Source organism: Jaculus jaculus, chromosome 5 (genome assembly GCF_020740685.1).
Source record: "Jaculus jaculus isolate mJacJac1 chromosome 5, mJacJac1.mat.Y.cur, whole genome shotgun sequence".
Taxonomy (NCBI): domain Eukaryota; kingdom Metazoa; phylum Chordata; class Mammalia; order Rodentia; family Dipodidae; genus Jaculus; species Jaculus jaculus.
Genome location: NC_059106.1, coordinates 82,523,360 through 82,543,491, shown reverse-complemented (window position 1 = coordinate 82,543,491; position 20,132 = coordinate 82,523,360). Strand labels below are relative to the sequence as shown.

At 43.5% G+C, this 20,132-nt stretch overlaps 1 protein-coding gene across 4 annotated transcripts in view; it reads left to right on the top strand.

The window, feature by feature from the left end:
• The window catches only part of Szt2 (SZT2 subunit of KICSTOR complex), a 66,696-nt gene that overhangs the window by 4,374 nt on the left and 42,190 nt on the right, over nucleotides 1-20,132 (top strand). For 3 of the 4 annotated variants that reach the window (XM_045148941.1, XM_045148938.1, XM_045148940.1), the window contains exons 2-7: nucleotides 5,045-5,170; nucleotides 5,359-5,532; nucleotides 5,864-6,034; nucleotides 12,425-12,556; nucleotides 13,262-13,403; nucleotides 14,370-14,476. In XM_045148941.1, coding sequence (XP_045004876.1) covers nucleotides 5,045-5,170; nucleotides 5,359-5,532; nucleotides 5,864-6,034; nucleotides 12,425-12,556; nucleotides 13,262-13,403; nucleotides 14,370-14,476 — 852 coding nt within the window. The remainder of the gene's footprint in view (nucleotides 1-5,044; nucleotides 5,171-5,358; nucleotides 5,533-5,863; nucleotides 6,035-12,424; nucleotides 12,557-13,261; nucleotides 13,404-14,369; nucleotides 14,477-20,132) is intronic. The other variant, XM_045148942.1, reaches the window with a different exon arrangement.

Below are 20,132 nucleotides of genomic sequence, written 5' to 3'. Positions count from 1 at the left end.
TGAATGAGGATGTTTGATACTATGGGGGAGGGGGAACACTTAACTTCTTTAAGGAGTTTGTGGTCAGGAAGTTTAAGCTTACCAAAAATTTAAGACTCAAAATCCATGGGTATTCAGGTGTGGTGATACACACCTTTAATCCCAGCACTTGGAAGGAAGAGGTAGGAGGATTGCCATGAGTTCAAGGCCATCCTAAGGCTACATAGTGAATTCCAGGTCAGCCTGGACTAGAGAAAAACCCTACCTCAGGGAAAAAAATCCTCATGAGGTAGGCACTATTATTACCTCTGTTGTAGTGGGTTGAATGCTAGGTCCACAGCTGATGGCAATTTGGGAATTGAAGCCTCCTGGAGGCAGTGTATTGTTGGGGGCTGGCTTATGGGTGTCATAGACAGCTTACCTTTGCCAGTGTTTGGCATCTCCTGCTGCTGTTGTCCACCTGATTGCTGGCCAGTGAGTAATGCCCAGTCTGTGCTCATGCCATTGTTTTTCCTGCTATCTTGAAGTTTTCCTTCCAGTCTGTAAGCCTTTAAAACAAACCCTTTCCTCCAACAAACTACTTCTCTTCCAGTGTTAGTCCAACAATGCAAACATAACTGTAATAGTAAGTTGTTACCAGTGGAGCGGGATCGTTGCTACTAGAAACCTGACTGTGTAGTTCTTGGTCTTTTGGAGCTGATTCGCTGAAGGATTTGAAACCTTGTTCTAAGAAATGTCTTGCAATGCTGAAGGCAGTCATTCTGGTCAGAGCTAAAAGACCTAAATGCAGTAGGAACTATATACTGTGAGATTTGGCCTATGAGGGGAAGAAAACTTTGTCGGGACTGATCTAGAAGCAGTTTGTGTGAGAGGCGTGATACGTGATACATTCTTTCTTCCTGTGTCATGAGAATTTGTGCAGGGCTGTACTACATAGAAGTGGACTGGTATGAGCAGATGGATGTAGCACAGAAAGAAATGAAAGCTTCAGGCTAAAAACAACAGCTCAGTTCAGATGCAATTATTTGAGTGATTACAACCATTGAGATTGAGCCAGCTGATCTGCATTAAGGCAACAGAAAGAATGCAGACTCTTGAAAGTAAGGGACTTAAATGCTGAAGGAGTGTCTTGCTCTTCAAAGTTCGCTTTATTCTTCCCTGCATTAACAAGTTGGTAGCCCATCTGGTACTATGGAGTATAACAAGTGCAAGAAAGAGAGGGTCATTGAATTTGCAATATGGTTTTGTTTTTTGGAAATGGCCATGGGCAGTGTGAAGTGAAGCAGGCTTGTTGGAAGTCCCTATGCAGAGGCCGGATGAAACAATGAGGATGAACCATGGGTTGCAGTAGAGACTCTAGGACTTTTGTTTTGTTTTGTTTTGTTTGTTTTTCATGGTAGGGTTTCATTCTAGCTCAGGCTGACCTGGAATTCACTATGTTGTCTCAGGGTGGCCTTGAACTCATAGTGATCCTCCCCTGTCTCGCTCTGCCTCCCAAGTGCTGGGATTCAAGGTGTGCATCACCATGCCCGGCTGCTGGGACTTTTTAAAACACCAGAACTGTGAGATGGCCACCAAGAACTGCCATTTTGGGATATATTTTTTCCCAGGCTGTGAGGAGCTTAACTGGTGAGGTGGAATTTGAACTCCAGAGTCTCATTACTGGTTAGAATTGTTGGACTCAGAGATTTGTCACTAGTTAGGGTTGTTGGAGTTAAAGAATCTGGTGTTTGCCCTGTTTGGTTTAGATCTTGTATTGGTTCAATCTTTCTTTGCTATGCTTAATGCCATTTTTTGTAGTGTGAATGTTTATTCTATACCATTATGGGTTTTTTGGTATTATGGTTGTGAGGGTGTTTAAACAGTACTGGTATTGATAAAAACTATGAGGATTTTTAAAGTTGAACTGAATGCATTGCATTTTACATCCTAGACGGTTGTGAGTTTATGGGGGCCAGGGGTGGAATATGGTGGCTTGAATTAGGTGCCGTCCATAAACTCATGTGTTCAAATGTTAGGTCCCCATCTGGTAGCAATTTGGGAACTGGAGTCTCCTGGATTTGTGTTATTAGGGGCGGGCTTATGGGTATTATAGCCAGCTTCTCCTTGCCAGTGTTTGGCTCACTCTTATGTTGCAGTGTTCACCTGCTGTGGCAGAGGTAATGCTCAGCCTCTGCTCATGCCATCCTTTCCCTATCATCATGGAGCTTCCCCCCTCAACTCTATAGGCCAAAATAAACCCTTTCCTCCCACAGGTTACTCTTGGTTGGGTGCTCTGTACCAGCAACAAGCAGGCAGCTACAATACCTGTTCAGAGGAAGAACCCAAGATACATAGGTTAAGTCTCTGTTTGAAAGCCTTGTGGCTAATAAGCAGCAGAACAAACATTTGGTCCTAGGTGCTCTGACACTGGGGTTCTTCTTATTTAATTTATATATATATATTTGACAGAGGGGGTCAAGAATGGGCATGCCAGGGCCCCTGGCCACTGCAAGCAAACTCCAGATGCATGTGCCACCTTGTATACATGGCTTTACATGGGTACTGGAGAGTTGCACCTGAGTCCTTAGGCTTTGCAAGCAAGCACCTTAACCACTGAGCCATCTCTCCAGCCCCTGACACTGGAGTTCTTGCTCTTACCTTAGCAGTGAGTGGGGGGAAGGGACAGAGGGGTTGGCAAAAAATAAGGCTGAAGAAGATCCAGCTTATTCAGGACTTTACCATGAGTATAATTATAAGAAGGCTTCACATAAGTGGGGGAGAGGGTGTGTATTATTTTGTGGAAGTCTTGCTAGAAGACATGGTTTAAGAAAGGCTGGAGAAATGATCCAGACCTAATCTCAAAGGTACAGAAGCAAAAGCCAAGAAACAATGGGATGGACCATGTTTTGTTCATCTTGATGTGTGTGGAATGCAATACAGTGCTTGGTGATGCTTTATTTATCTTGGTATTAAGGTTACATAGACATCTAGTGTCCTAAGAATGATAACTTTCCTCTGCCATTGTTCCTACTTTCCTGTTAAGTTGTAACAATATCCATCTAAAGCTACCTCTATTTATTTATTTTAGGTTTTTGAGGTAGTGTCTCACTCTAGCTCAGGCTGACCTACAATTCACTATGTAGTCTCAGGCTTGTCTCAAACTCACAGCAGTCCTTCTACCTCGGCCTCCTGAGTGCTGGAATTAAAAGCATGCACCATCACGCCCAGCAGACAGTTTTTAATACAAATATGTAATGTGTTTTTATCATATTCACTTCATATTACCCTCCTTTGTCCCCCTCAGCTTTGTTTTTACCAGGCTTCTCCAAGTGTTGTGCATGTCAGCATTATGAGATATTAGTACTGGGATCTTGAAGCTCTGTATGAATGTGGATGCTGTGAAAATACAACTAATTTTTTAAAAAAAGCTCAAGCAGTAATATGGAAGAACCCCTTAGGGGGCTTGTTAAAACGTAGATTCCTGAGCTCTGTCAACTCTTAATTTAGTTGGTCTCCCGTGTTACTCATGAATCAGTGCATCTTAATAAACAACCCAGCTGATTCTGATGCAGCTAGTGTTTGCGTCCCACTTTGAAGAGCATTCTAGCTGCTTAAATTGTTCAGCCTTCTGATTCTAATAAAGTTCATCTTGAACATGAAGAGAAGAGAACTTAGGAGGTTTGGGAAATGTGTTTATTCAGTTTGAAGGATGGCAGATAAAAGTAAATTTTTCAAGAAAGCTAGACAAATTGTGCTGGTTTTAAGAAGCTTGCTTATGCAAGAACTGATTGGTGAACCTTGGAGAAGTCAGTTATTCAAAATAACCTTTAAGCCTGGCATGGTGAAACACACCTTTAATCGCAGCACTTGGGGAAGCAGAGGTAGGAGGATCACCACGAGTTCAAAGCTACCCTGAGACTACATAGTGAATTCCAGGTCAGCCTGAGACTCTACCTTGAAAAAAAAAACAACAATAACAAACCCTTTAAGGCAAGAGAAAGGTAGAGAAATAGAAGCTGTACAGTCATGAAACTGTGCCTTAAAGAAAGCTTTCTTGCATCTCTGCCCACTGTCTAGGTTGTCTTCATCCCCTCAGTTAGAAAACCTGGCTGGGCCTTTGCCATCCCATTCTCCTCAGACCCCAAACCCCAGTACTTTGTTACTTGCTGTCATAGAATCTACATTCTTATTCTTTGGAATGCCTGTTCAGCTTGTAATACTATTTAACAGTTACTGTGATTATTTAATTAGCACTTTTGTAAACAGTAGGCAAGTTGATCCACTAGGTGTGCTGGCTTGGAAAGTGGAAATCCTGGGGGGATCAGAATGGCTATTGACCAGGGAGAAGGGTCTAGTAGAGTTGGCACTGCTGACAGGGTGACAAGTTTATTCTTGTCAGAGTGTAGCTGCCACAATACATATGTGTGGACAAGGGCTAATGTCACATTCATCCTAAGACAAGTTTTGGCAGGGCTTGTATAATACAAGGATATTGGGAACTGAGGCTTGTAATAACACTGTTGCAGCAACCATCTCTGAGGTTATGGGGAAAAGAAACTAGAGTGTTGACAACTGACTGGTGTATGAGTGGAGATGGTGACCTGCAGAGACTTGATTTTGAGATCCTCACTGAAGATGCAAACATTGACTCAGTGAAGTTTCTTCAGTGACTGCTGTAGTCATGTCTTAGGAGGTAATTGTAGTTGTATCACTTTGTTTTGTGGTTTGTATCACTTGTAGTTGAATCACTTTGCCAAATACAAGGGCACAAAAACACAACAGACACAACCCCTGCCCCCAGAGGCTTATTGTTTACAGGAGAAATTCATAAATATTTGTGGAAACATATTATAGGAAGGTCACTTCATTCATATGGTAGTCTATGTTGGAGAATGGGCACAGGGAGTAATGAATTGACTTCTAGGGAACATTGCATGATAGCAAGGACAGAGTTCACTTCTGCTACCTTGCCTTTCACAGAGTGAGAGTTCCTTCAGTAAGTTACTTGCACCAGATCAGTACGTATTAGGAATGTAGTGGGCTCTCTTACATTTCTAAGCTTTGTTACTTTCTCTGTCCCTAGGTGGAGGAAGCTGGGCAGGTGTTCCTCTTAATGAAAAAAGATTATCGAATCTCCCGAAATGTTCGTCTGGCTTGGTTTCTCAATCATCTGCATCAAACTGTGCAGGCCACGCCCCAGGAGCTGCTGGTAAGACTTAGTGACAGGTAGGAGGTAAAGGCCTGGCCCAAAAGGATCCATTTTCTAGGGGTCTATGTTGAGTGCCTTTTCAACAGCCTTACAGTTACTAAGTGGCTGAACTGGGATTCGGGTTGGGGTATGCGGAAGGTGGGGACTTTTCTTGACTCTTTCCTTTTTTCTCCATTCTTAATTGTCAGCTTCAGTCTGAGCAGGAGCTGGAAGTCCTCAGTGTCCTGCCCCCTGGATGGCAGCCAGATGAACCAGTGGTCCCAAGGCCATTCCTTCTTGTACCTTCCACTCGGGTCACCTTCCTGGCTTGGCAGTATCGATTTGTCATTGAGCTGGACCTTAGTCCATCTACTGGCATTGTGGTAAGCAGTTAATGGGAGACATTAGAAGCAAGGATGGGATAAGGTGTGAGAAGGAAAGGTCTGGGAGAGGTAAAAAATGATCCCAACTTGTGGGAAGACAGGCCTATAAAAAAGAATAGTGAATGTTCAAGCAAGTGCCTTTAACCGCTAAGTCATCTTCCCAGCCCGAGAATGGTGAACATTCAGAGAGAGCATCCTGTCCCACTGGTACACACTGTCTGGGGACATAATAAGATAAAGGGTCCTATTGACCCAGGGAAGCTACTTGTCTGTGCTGTTTGTGGCCTGCCTTTGGGCGCCCTTAAGAGATTGTCCTCTGACTTGCCCTCAGGATGATTCCACAGGGGAGATCTTGTTTGATGAAGTTTTCCATGCACTGTCCCGCTGCCTGAATGGGCTGCTGCGGCCCTTCCGAGTTCCTGGATCTTGCATTGATTTCCAGCCTGAGATCTATATAACTATCCAGGCCTACTCTTCCATTATTGGCCTACAGTCCCACCAGGTAATATATCTTTTCTCCAAGTTTATACCTGAATAATGATGGCCTACTGATGAAGTCCTTATCCTGTGTACCATTTATATACCAAGGTCCCCAGTTCTGCTGACTGCCTTGTTTTTGTGGGGGAAGGGGAATGGGAAATAGAATATCATGCATCCCTGGCTGGTCTTGAAGTAGTTAAAGATGACTATGAAGCCAGGTTTGGTGGCACATGCCTTTAATCCCAGCACTTGGGAGGCAGAGGTAGGAGGATTACCATGAGTTCAAGGTCAGTCTGGGCTAGAGAGTGAGACCCTACCTTAAAAAAAAAAAAAAAGATAACTATGAACTTCTGATTCTCCTACCTCCACCTTCCAAGTGCCAAGATTATAGGCCTGTGCCCCATGCCTGATTTTACGTGGTACTGGGGATCAAATTCAAGGCACTCTAACCAACTGAGCTCTATTTCCAGTATCGGCTGGCTGCTTCACTCTGCTTCCTTTTCATTCCTACAAGTATGTTTCTCCTCTTGAAAATAATTAGTTCTTTTTTGTTGTTGTTGTTGTTTTTGTTGTTGTTGTTGTTTGTTTTTTTTGAGGTAGGGTCTCACTCTAGCCTAGGCTGACCTAGAATTCACTGTGGAGTCTCAGGGTAGCCTTGAACTCATGGCAATACTCCTCCCTCTGCCTCCTGAGTGCTGGGCTTAAAGGCGCGCGCCACCACGCCCAGCTTTAATTAGTTCTTCTTGTATTAACAAGATTGCCCACGAAAGTTGGACATGGGGTGCACACCCTTAAACCCAGCACCCAGGAGGCAGAGGGAGGAGGATCACCTTGAGTTTGAGGTCACTCTGAGAATACATAATGAATTCCAGGTCAGCCTGGGCAACAGTGAGACACTACCTCAAATACGTGTGCATGCGCACACATACACACACACACGATTGGCCGTGAGCTTTAGGTCAGATGGTATTGATTGGACAAAAAGCCTCTCACCTCTTCTCCAAATCCCTTTGGGTCTGGCCCTTGGTTGGTTATTTTCTTTGTCCCTCCTGCTACCAGCTCCTGTAATTCTATTAAGTCATATCTTGTGTACTGACTCCTGGATACCAGACAGGATCTTTTGGAATGGCTTTGTGATTTTGAGTTATTATAAATACCTAGAAACATACTTTTAAAAATATATTTATTTGCTAGCAGAGACAGAATGAGCATGCCACGGCCTCCAACTGCTGCAGATGAACTGCAGATGCATGCACCACTTTGTGCATCTGGCTTTATGTGACTACTGGGGAACTGAAATTTGGTCATTAGGATTTGCAGGCAAGCACCTTAACCACTGAGCTATCTTTCCAGCCCCATGCTTTCTTTTAAGGACAGACAAGGGTCATTTTCTTTTTTTTTAATTTTTTTTTGGTTTATTTTTATTTATTTATTTGAGAGCAACAGACAGAACGAGGCAGAGAGAGAGAGAGAGAGAGAGAATGGGCACGCCAGGGCTACCAGCCACTGCAAACGAATTCCAGACGCGTGCGCCCCCTTGTGCATCTGGCTAACGTGGGACCTGGGGAACCGAGCCTCGAACCGGGGTCCTTAGGCTTCACAGGCAAGCGCTTAACCGCTAAACCATCTCTCCAGCCCTTTTTTTAAATTTTTATTATTTGAGATTGACAGAGCGAAAGAGGCAAATAGAGAGATGAGAGAGAATGGGCGTGCCAGGGCTTCCAGCAACTGCAAACGAACTCCAGATGCATGTGCCCCCTTGTGCATTTGGCTCACATGGGTCCTGGGGAATTGAGCCTTGAACCAGGGTCCTTAGGCTTCACAGGCAAGCACTTAACCGCTAAGCCATCTCTCCAGCCCAAGGGTCATTTTCTAAGAGCCTTGTGAAGTGTTAGGTATAATCCTGACCATACTGATAATGACAGGGCTTATCCACCATCAAAGCAGATTATCACATGCTGCTGCTTTTGGAAAATGGCCAAGTCTGTTACTAAAAAACATTGGCCCAGTTCCCCCTCATCTGTTCTTTTTTTTTGTTTTTTACATATGTAATATTTTATTTTTATTTATTTGACAGAGAAAAATGGAGAGAGAAAGAGAATGAGAATGGGTACACCATGGCTTCCAGCCACTGCTAATGAACTCCAGAAGCATGCACCCCCTTGTGCATCTGGCTAATATGGGTCCTAGGGAATCGAACCCGGGTCATTTGGCTTTGCAGGCAAATGCTTTACCTGCTAAGCCATCCCTCCAGCGCCCCCCCCCCATCTGTTCTTAATCACCCTCAGCTCATTGGATGGGTTTGCCCTGAAACTGTCCCTGATGACTATAATGCCAGTGCCATTTTAGCAGTCAAATCAGTCAAATTTTCTTTCTTGTTTTTGTTTTTGTTTTTCAAGGTAGGGTCTCTAGCTCAGGCTGACCTGCAATTCACTAGGTAGTCTCAGGGTGGCCTCAAATTCATGGCAGTCCTCCTACCTCTGCCTCCCAAGTGCTGGAATTAAGGCATGCACCAGTACACCCAGCTACTAGTCAAATTTTCTTTGAGAGGTAGATGCCAAGAACAGTACCTGAGGGTCTGAAATGTGCAATTGGCACTTGCCAAGCCTCAGGCATTGACTGCCAGCCCTTGTCCTGAGTTTTATGTGTTCTTCTACCTAGTATAGCTATTGACCTGGTGGTTGTAGACACATCCAGGACAAAGACCAGGCTTTGTGTGCATTGGAGAACATAGATGTTAGATAAGCACTAAAATTTGGTTCCTCTTGATAAATACCTGATCTGTGCCAGACCTAGACTAAGTCCTAGGGGTGTGAATAAGTCAGATACTTTCCTTGATAGGAGTTATTGTGAACTTAAAAAGAGAGATGGATATTAAAGAGATAATTTGAGTTGAATATGATAAAGGCACTGGTAAGTTACAACAGAGTAGCTATGAAAACACCAAGAGCTAGCAGACAATAAAGCCTAGGGCAATGGCAGAGAAGTCCTTTTACTTTTTAAATATTTATTATTTGAGAGAGACAGACTATGGACACCCCAAGGCCTCTTGTTGCTATACATGTACACTAGACACGTGTGCCACTTTGTGCATCTGACTTTACATGGGTACAGGGGAATTGAACCATGGGCCACAGGCTTTGCAAGCAAGCACTTTTAATTGCTGAGCCATCTCCCCAGGCCTATTTTAAATAAATATTTTATTTATTTATTTATGACAAAGAATGGGAACACCAGGGTCTCTAGCCACTGCAAACAAACTCCAGACACATGCACCACCTTGTGCATCTGGCTTTACATGGGTACTGGGCAATCGAACTGGGTCCTTTGGCTTTGCCAGTAAATGCCTTAACTGCTTAGCCATCTCTCCAGCCCCCTATTTATTTTTTATACTTTTATTCTTTTTTTTAAATACATTTTATTTACTTATATATTTGAGAAGGAGAAAGAGGCAGAGAGAGAGAATGGTCCCACCAGGACCTCCAGCCACTGCAAATGAACACCAGACACATGCGCTCCCTTGTGCATATGGCTCTCCTGGGTCCTGGAGAATCGAACCGGAATCCTTTGGCTTTACAGGCAGATGCTTTAACTACTAACCCATCTCTCAAGGTCTCTAACCCAGGCTGATCTGGAACTCATAGTGACCCCTATCTCAGTCTCCCATGTGCTGGGATTAAAGGCATGTATCACCACATCCAGCAAACTGAGTCTTTTTGAAATAGTATTCTACAGGCTAGCCTGGCACTCACAGCAGTCCTGCCTGGCCTCCTGAAATTATACGCATGCGCCATCCTATCTGGTTTGTTTGCTTGCAGTACTGGGAATTGATCACACATACATGTCAAGCAAGAACTCTACTACTGAATTGTTTCCCCAGTTTCCTTCCCCCACCCCCACCTTTGTTTGTTTGTTTGTTTTTTCAAGCTAGAATCTCTCTCTAGTCCAGGCTGACCTGGAATTCACTATGTAGTCCCAGGGTGGCCTCGAACACATGGCAATCCTCCTACCTCTGTCTCCCCAGTGCTGGGATTAAAGACCTGTGCCCCCACGCCCAGCTTCCCCCCCTCTCTTGCCCGCCCTGCCTTTTTTGAGGCAGGGTCTCACTCTAGCTCAGGCTGACCTGGAACTCCTTAGCCCAGGCTGTTTCAAACTCACAGAGATTCCCTATTTTTCCCTCCCAAGTTCTGGGATTAAAGATGTGAGCTACCACATCCAGCTCCCAGCCCTCTTTTAATATCACTATTTTTTAAAAAATATTTTATTCTTTAAAAAAAAATAGGCCATGTGTGGTGGCGCACGCCTTTAATCCCAGCACTTGGGAGGCAGAGGATCACTGAGAGTTCCAGGTCACCCTGAGACTACATAGTTAATTCCAGATCAGCCTGGACCAGGGTGATACCCTGCTTCGGAAAAACAAACAAAAATACCAGGAGAGCAGCCTTCACTTTTTATTTTATGTATTTATCTGAGAGAGAAGGGATTGGGGAGGGAGGGAATGAATAGGCTTGCCAGGGCTTCCAACCATTGTGAATGAACTCCAGACACATGTGTCACCTTGTGCATCTGGCTTATGCGGGTACTGAGGAATATAACCTGCATCCTTTGGCTTTGCAGGCAAGTGCCTTAACTGCTAAGCCATTGCTCCATCTCCAAAAATATTTTATTTATTCATTTGCAAACAGAAAGAGAGAGAGAATATGGGTGCACCAGGGCTTCTTGCCTCTACAAACTCCAGATGTATGTACTACTTTGTGCATCTGGCTTTATGTGGGTAATGGGTAATTGAACCCAGGCATTCAGGCTTTTAAGCAAGCACCTTTAACTGCTGAGCCATCTCTCCAGCCCCTATACTTAACTATTTGGTAACAGAATCCTATTTAGATGCCCAAGCTGGCCTTGAACTCACTCTCTATATATCTTAGCCAGGCCTTGACCTTGAGATCTTCCTGCTTCCGTTTTCTGAGTAGCTGGGGTTACAGGCTTACACCCCTAGCCCCACTTCATAAACTGAGTCATAATGAATGAATTATTAAAATTATCAAACTAAATTAAATTATTTGTGAGAGCCCAGTCTCTAGATTGCCCTGTTTTAATACTTTAAGTATATGAAGTGACCATACAAATATTGTCAGCTGACCAGTATGTATTTTGTTGGTTGAAAATACTTCAGAACACTGAGAAAGGGGTCCTCCTAAGTAATCAAAAAAGGAGAAATTAAGCCAGGCGTGGTGGCGCATGTCTTTAATCCCAGCACTTGGGAGGCAGAGGTAAGAGGATCGCCATGAGTTCGAGGCCACCCTGAGACTACATAGTGAGTTCCAGGTCAGCCTGGGCTAGAGTGAGACCTACCTTGGAAACCCTCCACCACCCCCCAAAAAAGGAGAAATGGCTTTTTTGGACACAAGACCAGCAAAAGTAAAGGCTCCATGTAGAAAACATTCACATATTAGTTAGCAAAACAGTTACATAATATTGATAGTAAGGAGCCACTGATAGTTTTGGTGGCTAGACAGGCACAGGATCACATTTGTACAAGGGAAGATCACACTTGGTTGTGGCCAGTGTGGAAGATGGGTTGGGGGATAAAATCTCAGTGTGAGAACAGGCAGAAGATTATTGCAGTATGGAAGAGAAGACAAGGTCTGAACAAGGACAGCAGATACAGGGAAGGAGAACATTTCCTTAGTAAAGCCAAGACTACTGATTAGCCCCAAGTCAACTTCCACATCTTCTTAAATTGAACTTAAAATATATGTCCATTGAAGGAAATTTGAAAACTATTTTAAAATATAGAGAAAAGACAAAGCCTACCCATAATAAAATCATAAAGTTGTTAACATTTTATGGAATTTTCTTTGTGTCTAGTAAGTGTGTGTTGATCTTCCTCTCCACATCCTTTCATGGAAAGATAGGTGCATTCCAGATACACAGTTCATGTCCTGCTATGAGCTTAAAAGGAAAACCCAGAATAGCCTTTATATGTAGAACATTTAGAAATCAAAAAGAATAACAGAGCACAAATCAAAATAAAAAGTCTTTGCCAGGCTATAGTAGTGTAGTTTAAAAACTGCATTCTGTAACCCAGCATGGAAAGAGCTGGAAGATACTGTGTTTTCCCATTATAGAGGATGGATAAGCTTAAGGTGAAGGACTATAGGCAGAGGGAAGTTGTAACCCCAGATTAAAGTGAGTAATGATTTGGTCTCTCAGAGTGATATTACAGCATTCCTGGACTGAGCATTTAAGGAGTACTATCTGAGGATGAGGAGGAATGTGAAGTTATGCCTTGGACTCCAGTTGGATGAGAAGGCACAGTGACCTCATCAGAGCTGTGGAGAATAAATAGAGCAGAGGTATCGTGTCTGGTGCCCTGCCCATCTCACCTCAGCTGCTCCCTTTTGCTTCTCAGGTGCTGGTGCAGGGTTGTCTTTTGGACCCTTCCCAGAGGGAGACATTCCTGCAGCAGGTGTACCAGCAGCTATGCCTCTTTGAAGATAAAGTGGCTGCCATGCTGCAGCAGCAGTATGAGCCCCAGAGCCAGGTATGTGGGTGTAGGCCACTCACAACAGCTAAGGGCAGAGGGCAAAGAAGAGAAGGGAAACAAGGCAGGAAAGGGCTAAGAGCAGGAGGAAGGATAGATGCACTGGTGAGCAAGTGCAAAAGCCATTGGCCTCTTTTTTTTAGTCCTGGATCTGAGAAGTTGATCATGGGTGGCTTTGATCTCTAGGTAGTATTTTGTACCATCAGGATAAAGCTGCTTTGGCTCACTTGTTTATAAAATGCCCTGTCTCATTTACTTTGGGCATCAGAAGTGGCCACACAAATAGTGTCCGATGACTGGTATGTATTTGGTTTGTTATGAAATACTTCATAACAGTGAGAAAGGGTCCCTTCTTGGCAAAAAGTGGAATATTTTTGCCTCAGTACAACCTGGCATTGTCTAGTGCTGGGCTCCCTTCCCATCAGGTTTGGCATCTGAGCACATGCTATACACTAGAAGGCAGCAAGACTCAGCTACAGAGTAGGGGATTTGAAGTCCTCACAGGATTGCATGACCTGGGTAGTGCTGGGCTGGGGTGTAGCTCTGTGGCAGAGCATGTGCTTAGCTTGTATGAAGTCCTGGGTTCAATCCCCAAGACTGGAGATGGAGGAGGAGAAAGAAGAGGAGGGAAATAATCTTGGTTTTGCTGTATATGGAGCAGTAATGTTTCTGTCCCGTTCCTTCTTTTCCCTTATTTGGAGCCAGGCAGAAGACCAGTCCCCAGACACAGGGGAGTCCTTGGGCCGGAAAGTAGGCGTCTCCATGGTTACAGCTGATCTTGGGCTGGTCAGTATGATTCGTCAGGGCATCTTGGCATTGCAGTTACTGCCCTCAAATTCTAGTGCAGGTCAGTACAAGGAATTTTGGTGGAAATGGGAATGGATTAGAAAGAGTGGGGGGGACTGGAGAGATGGCTTAGTGGTTAAGACGTTTTGTCTGTGAAGCCAAAGGACCCAGGTTTGATTCCCCAGGACCCATGTAAGCCAGATGCACAAGGAGCACATGCATTTGGAGCTCGTTTGCAGTAGCTGGAGGCCCTGGCGTGCCCATTCTCTCTCTGCCTGTCTCTCTTCTCTCTCTCTGTCTCTCCCTCTCTCTTTGCAAATAAATAAATAATTTTTTAAAAAGCTAGGGCCAGCCGGGCATGGTGGCGCACGCCTTTAATCCCAGCACTCGAGAGGCAGAGGTAGGAGGATTGCCATGAGTTCAAGGCCATCCTGAGACTACAGAGTTAATTCCAGGTCAGCCTGGACCAGAGTGAGACCCTACCTCGAAAAACCAAAAAATAAAAAAATTTTTAAAAAAGCTAGGGCCAGGCATGGTGCCACACACCTTTAATCCCAGCACTCAGCAGGCAGAGGTAAGAGAATCACCAGGAGTTTGAGGCTGCCCTGAGACTACATAGTAAATTCCAAGTCAGCCTGGACTAGACCCTACCTGGGGGGCCAGGGAGTTGGTGAAGGTCGAGGTTCCCGAGAAACCATGAGACTTGGGAAAGAGGCTCTGCTTCCTTATTTACAAAATGCAAAAATGTAAGTCTATTAGCACATATCTTAAGTACCCTCAGTACTGACAGCCATTGATCCATTGATGACCCTAGTGGGAAGGAGTAAGGTCCAAGGACATCACCTAGGAAAGATTGTGGTGTAGAACCTAGAGGGAGAAACAGGAGGGTTGAGGAGAAAAGGGGTACTGGGGTCTGTAAAATGTGTTGGTGGGCAGAATCTGAGGTCTTCAGGGTTCCTGGCAGCTGGGCACCTCCCTGTGACTTTGATGTGGCCAGTGTCTCCAGTTCTTTTATTTCCTGGCTCAGGGATCATCGTGATTACTGATGGGGTAACCAGCGTCCCTGATGTTGCTGTCTGTGAGACACTCCTGAACCAGCTTCGCAGTGGCACTGTTGCTTGTTCCTTTGTGCAGGTGAGAACTTTTTAGAAAAGAGGAGAGGGAAGTCGGGTATCTGACAAAGTCAGGTGTGGCAGGCAAGGTTTCCAAAGTGATGATGAAGATGTGGTTTCCGGGGAGAAGGTTCCGGGTCTAGAGCAGGGTAGTTAGCAGTGGTGGGAGAGGATTCTCTTCACCATTGTTCATTTTCTTCAGGATTTGTCCCCTTTTCTTAGCATGTTACCCCCCCCCCCCACAAAAAAAAAAGGAATGGAAATTTTGACATCTGAATCAGTTCCAGTCTCATCTGCCCATTAGATTAGTTATTATCAGTTTGGTTGCAAGGATCAGAAAACCCAGCTCAAACTAGCTTAACCAAAGTAGGGAAGAAAGGCATACATATTTATGACACCACTGCAGCTAATTTCACTTGAGGAACGATTCATTGGGAAGCAAGGCTAGAGGGTAGACATAAGCAGAGCATGAAATGCTGGTTCAGCAAAATTCAGAAAGTTAGACAGGCATGGTGACACATGCCTTTAATCCCAGCCCTTGGGAGGCAGAGGTAGGAGGATTGCCATGAGTTTGAGGCCACCCTGAGACTACCAAGTGTATTCCAGGTCAGCCTGGGCTACAGTGAGACCCTACCTCAAAAAATCAAATAAATACAGCTGGGCGTGGTGGCGCACGCCTTTAATCCCAGCACTTGGGAGGCAGAGGTAGGAGGATCACCGTGAGTTTGACGCCACCCTGAGACTGCATAGTGAATTACAGGTCACCTTGGACTAGCGCAAGACCCTGCCTCAAAGAACAAAACAAATAAAAATTCAGAAATTTAGGCATAAATCTGTGGTACAGATTATTGAAGGAAAGTCTAGTCGGGCTTGTGTTTTATAAAGATCAGTTTTACTGATGGGTGAAGGGCAGGAGTGGAAGCAAGGACTATTAATTACAGTGGCTCACGAAAGAGAATCAAGACTTAAGTTTGTGGAATTGGTGGTAAGAGGATAGAGAAATGAAGAGGTAGCACCATTGTGACTTAGTACCCGAGGCAATGTGGACCCCCTGCCTCGGCTTCCTGAGTGCTGAGATTACAGGCATGTACCACCAAATTTGGCTAACGTCAAAACCGACAGAGGTAGTCAGTGCAGACTGTTGGAGTTATATACCTTTAACAATTCTTTCACAAACTTAAGTCTTGTAAAGTAAAATTGATCTTTATAAAACACAAGCCCGACTGGAGACTTTCCTTCAATATATCTTCACCACCCACGGGGCATGACTGAGTTAAGAAACAGCTGCTGTTCACAACATTTGGATACATAGATCCTGACAGGAAATAACAGTAGTTGAGAGGTAGAGATTTTTAGCTTTGTCAGCCTATAGATGGGAGTTGAGAGGAGGGAAGGATCTTGGGAGAGCCCTAGGGACACCAGTATTTAAAAGTCTTTCATAGGAAGAAGATCCAGCAAGAAATGAAGGGAACTAATCTGGAAATTCTGATGTCAGAAAGTTAGTGTGACTAGTTAACTTGGTAAGGTGCAGCAGAAAGGTCAAGAAGGCTGAGGAATGAAAAGTACCCTTTGAATTTGGTGATTAGGCAGTCACGGGAAAGATTTTTAGAGCCATTTCCGTGAAGAAGTGGTGAGGGAAGTGATTCCTGTGGGCTAAAGTGTGGCTAGAAGAGAAGAAAGTAGAGACAAGTGTTGATACAATAAATGCGGCTGTGCAGACCAAGTGGGGAGTGTGAGGGACTGGAAGCCAGAGGGAAGTGCCAGGTGGAAGAAAGGGTGTCTCTTCTGTTTGGTTTAGTTTTTTGTTGTTTTAAGTTAGAGACTTAAGCATGGTTCTTTTAATTTCTTTAAATTGATATATATTCATTGTACATAGTGATGGGTTTCCTAAAGGTATCTTTATACAAGGATATCCTGCAGCTTATTCTTTCCTCTTTCCCTCCTGCTAGTGGCTTTTGTGTCCCAGCCTCACTTCTCCTTGGTGTCATGATTATGGAGGTGATTTTGTGTATCTATAAAATCTAGAATCCACAAATAAGAAAACATGCAATATCTGTCTTAGTCTGGCTTATTTCAGCCAATATTCTCCAGTTGTATCTGTTTTCTTGCAAGTGACATAATTTAGTTCTTTATGGCTGAATAAGTATCCATTGTTTATAGATGCCATGTTTTCCTTATTCATCTTTTGGCAGACACCTAGGATGATTGCATAACTTGACTTTTGTGAATAGTGCTGCAATAAATATAGATATACAAGTATCTCTGTGGCATGTTGCCTTATGTCCTTTGGGCATATATCCAGGAATCATATTGCTAGGTCATATGATAGTTCTAGTTTTAGGGTTTTTAAAATTTATTTCCTTTCTAAATTTTTTTATTAATAACTTCCATGATTATAAAAAATATCCCATGGTAATATCCTCCCTCCCCCCACTTTCCCCTTTGAAACTCCATGCTCCATCATATCCCCTCCCCATCTCAATCAGTCTCTCTTTTATTTTGATGTCATGATCTTTCCCTCCTATTATGATGGTCTTGTGTAGGTAGTGTCAGGCACTGTGAGGTCATGAATATCCAGGCCATTTTGTGTCTGGGGGGTGCATGTTGTAAGGAGTCCTACCCTTCCTTTGGCTCTTACGTTCTTCTGGCTACCTCTTCTGCAATAGATGCTGAGCCTTGGAAGGTATGATAGAGATACTGCAGTACTGAGCACTTCTCTCACTTCGTTCCAGCACCGTGATACCTTCTGAGTTGTCCCAAGGTCACTGCCAACTGAAAAGAGAAGATTCTCTACCCAAAGTGAGAGTAGCATTAATATAAGGGTAGGAATATTAAGAGAGGTGCTTGCTGGGCAGTTTGATATGCATAGTATATACATTTATCCAGACATCAGCAGATGTTACACCCCTAGAGCTCATGACTACCCCTGTTTTAAGTTTTCAGTATAGGGAATGTATTCCCTCCCATGGAGCAGGCCTCCAGTCAAATTGGAGGGCTGTTGGGTTCCACCATGATAGGCATGCCACTATTGCACCCATTGGCTCATTTGGCCTGGCTGGCCAATTATAAGGCTTGCAGTGTCCACTGTTGAGTATCTACACTGGTGGTATCTCTTTCTCCCATTGAACTGCATGTAGAATGGCTTCTTCCAGCTTTCTGTCAGCTGGTCTACATGGAGGAGGTTAGCAGCTCAGTTCCAGCAGAATTTCTCAGTAGCCTTGCAGCCCAAGTATATGGAGTCTTCAGCAATAGGGTCTTACCATCTATTCCTGGTGGGAAACCAAGGGCCTCGGCAATGGCCTATAGTTTTGAGGGCATCAGGGACCTCCCTGGCCAACAACTCACTGGAAGGTATCCCATCCCTGGCACTGAAAATTTTCTAGCAACGATCCATAGCTCCTGAGTGTTTCATTGTCCAAAACCGGAGGATTCCATATGATTTATTTATATCCTCTTAGATTTTGATTAGCCCTCCCTCCACCTTTCCTTTACTCAATCTCTCTCTCACTTTGGGCCTTTTTGCCCCCATTAATTTATTCTTCTACTTACTTATATACAATACCATCCTATTAAGTCCCCCCTCCCTTCCTTTTTCTTCCCTTTATATCTCTTTTCTAGCTTACTGGCCTTTGCTACTGAGTTTTCTTCCTACTCACACAGAAGCCCAATCATCTGTAGCTAAGATCCACATATGAGAGAGAACATGCAATGCTTGGCTTTCTGGGCCTATACCTCACTTAGTATAATCCTTTCCAGATCCATCTATTTTCCTGCAGATCATAACTTCATTTTTCTTTACTGCTGAGTAGAATTCCATTGTATAAATGTGCCATATCTTCATTATCCACTCATCAGTTGAGGGACATTGAAGGCTGGTTCCATTTCCCAGCTATTGTGAATTAAGGAGCAATAAATGTGGTTGAGCAAGTAACTCTAAGATAATGAGATTAGTCCTTAGGATATATGCTTAGTAGTGCTATTGCTGGGTCATATGATAGATCTATTTTTAGCTGTTTTAGGAACCTCCACACTGATTTCCACAATGGCTGGACCAGATTGCATTCTCACCAACAGTGCAGAAGGGTCCCTTTTTTTCCACATCCTCACCAGCATTTATGGTCACTTGTTTTCATGATGGTAACCAATCTGACAGGAGTGAGATGGAATCTCAACGTAGTTTTAATCTGCATTTCCCGGATGACTAGGGATATAGAACATTTTTTAGATGCTTATATGCCATCTGTATTTCTTCTTTTGAGAACTCTATTTAGTACCATAGCCCATTTTTTTTCTTTTTTTAATTAATTTAAAAATTTTTAATAACATTTTCTATGATTATAAAAAACATCCCATGGTAATTCCCTCCCTCCCCACCCCCACACTTTCCCCTTTGAAATTCCATTCTCCATCATATTACCTCCCCATTACAATCATTGTACTTACATATATACAATATCAACCTGTTAAGTACCCTCCTCCCTTCCTTTCTCTTCCCTTTATGTCTCCTTTTTAACTTACTGGCCTCTGCTACCAAGTATTTTCCTTCTCCCGCAGAAGCCCAATCGTCTGTAGCTAGTATCCACATATGAGAGAGAACATGTGGCACTTGGCTTTCTGGGCCTGGGTTACCTCACTTAGTATAATCCTTTCCAGATCAATCCATTTGTCTGCAAATTTCATAACTTCATTTTTCTTTACCGCTGAGTAGAACTCCATTGTATAAATGTGCCATATCTTCATTATCCACTCATCAGTTGAGGGACATCTAGGCTGGTTCCATTTCCCAGCTATTATAAATTGAGCAGCAATGAACATGGTTGAGCACGTACTTCTAAGGAAATGAGATGAGTCCTTTGGATATATGCCTAGGAGTGCTATAGCTGGGTCATATGGTAGATCAATCTTTAGCTGTTTTAGGAACCTCCACACTGTTTTCCACAATGGCTGGACCAGATTGCATTCCCACCAGCAGTGTAGAAGGGTTCCTCTTTTTCTACATCCCTGCCAACATTTATGATCATTTGTTTTCATGATGGTGGCCAATCTGATAGGAGTGAGATGGAATCTCAATGTAGTTTTAATCTGCATTTCCCTGATGACTAGTGACGTAGAACACTTTTTTAGGTGCTTATATGCCATTTATATTTTTTCCTTTGAGAATGCTCTATTTAGCTCCATAGCCCATTTTTTGATTGGCTTGTTTGATTCCTTATTATTTAACTTTTTGAGTTCTTTGTATATCCTAGATATTAATCCTCTATCAGATATATAGCTGGCGAAGATTTTTTCCCATTCTGTAGGTTGCCTCTTTGCTTTTTTCACTGTGTCCTTTGCAGTGCAAAATCTTTGTAATTTCATGAAGTCCCAGTGATGAATCTGTGGTTTTATTGCCTGAGCAATTGGGGTTGTATTCAGAAAGTCTTTGCCAAGACCAATATGTTGAAGGGTTTCCCCTACTTTTTCCTCTAGCAGTTTCAGAGTTTCAGGTCTGATGTTAAGGTCTTTAATCCATTTGGACTTAATTCTTGTGCATGGCGAGAGAGAAGAATCTATTTTCATCCTTCTGCAGATATATATCCAGGTTTCAAAACACCATTTGCTGAAGAGGCTGTCTTTTCTCCAATGAGTATTTTTGGCATTTTTGTTGACGATCAGGTAATTATAGCTACCTGGACTTA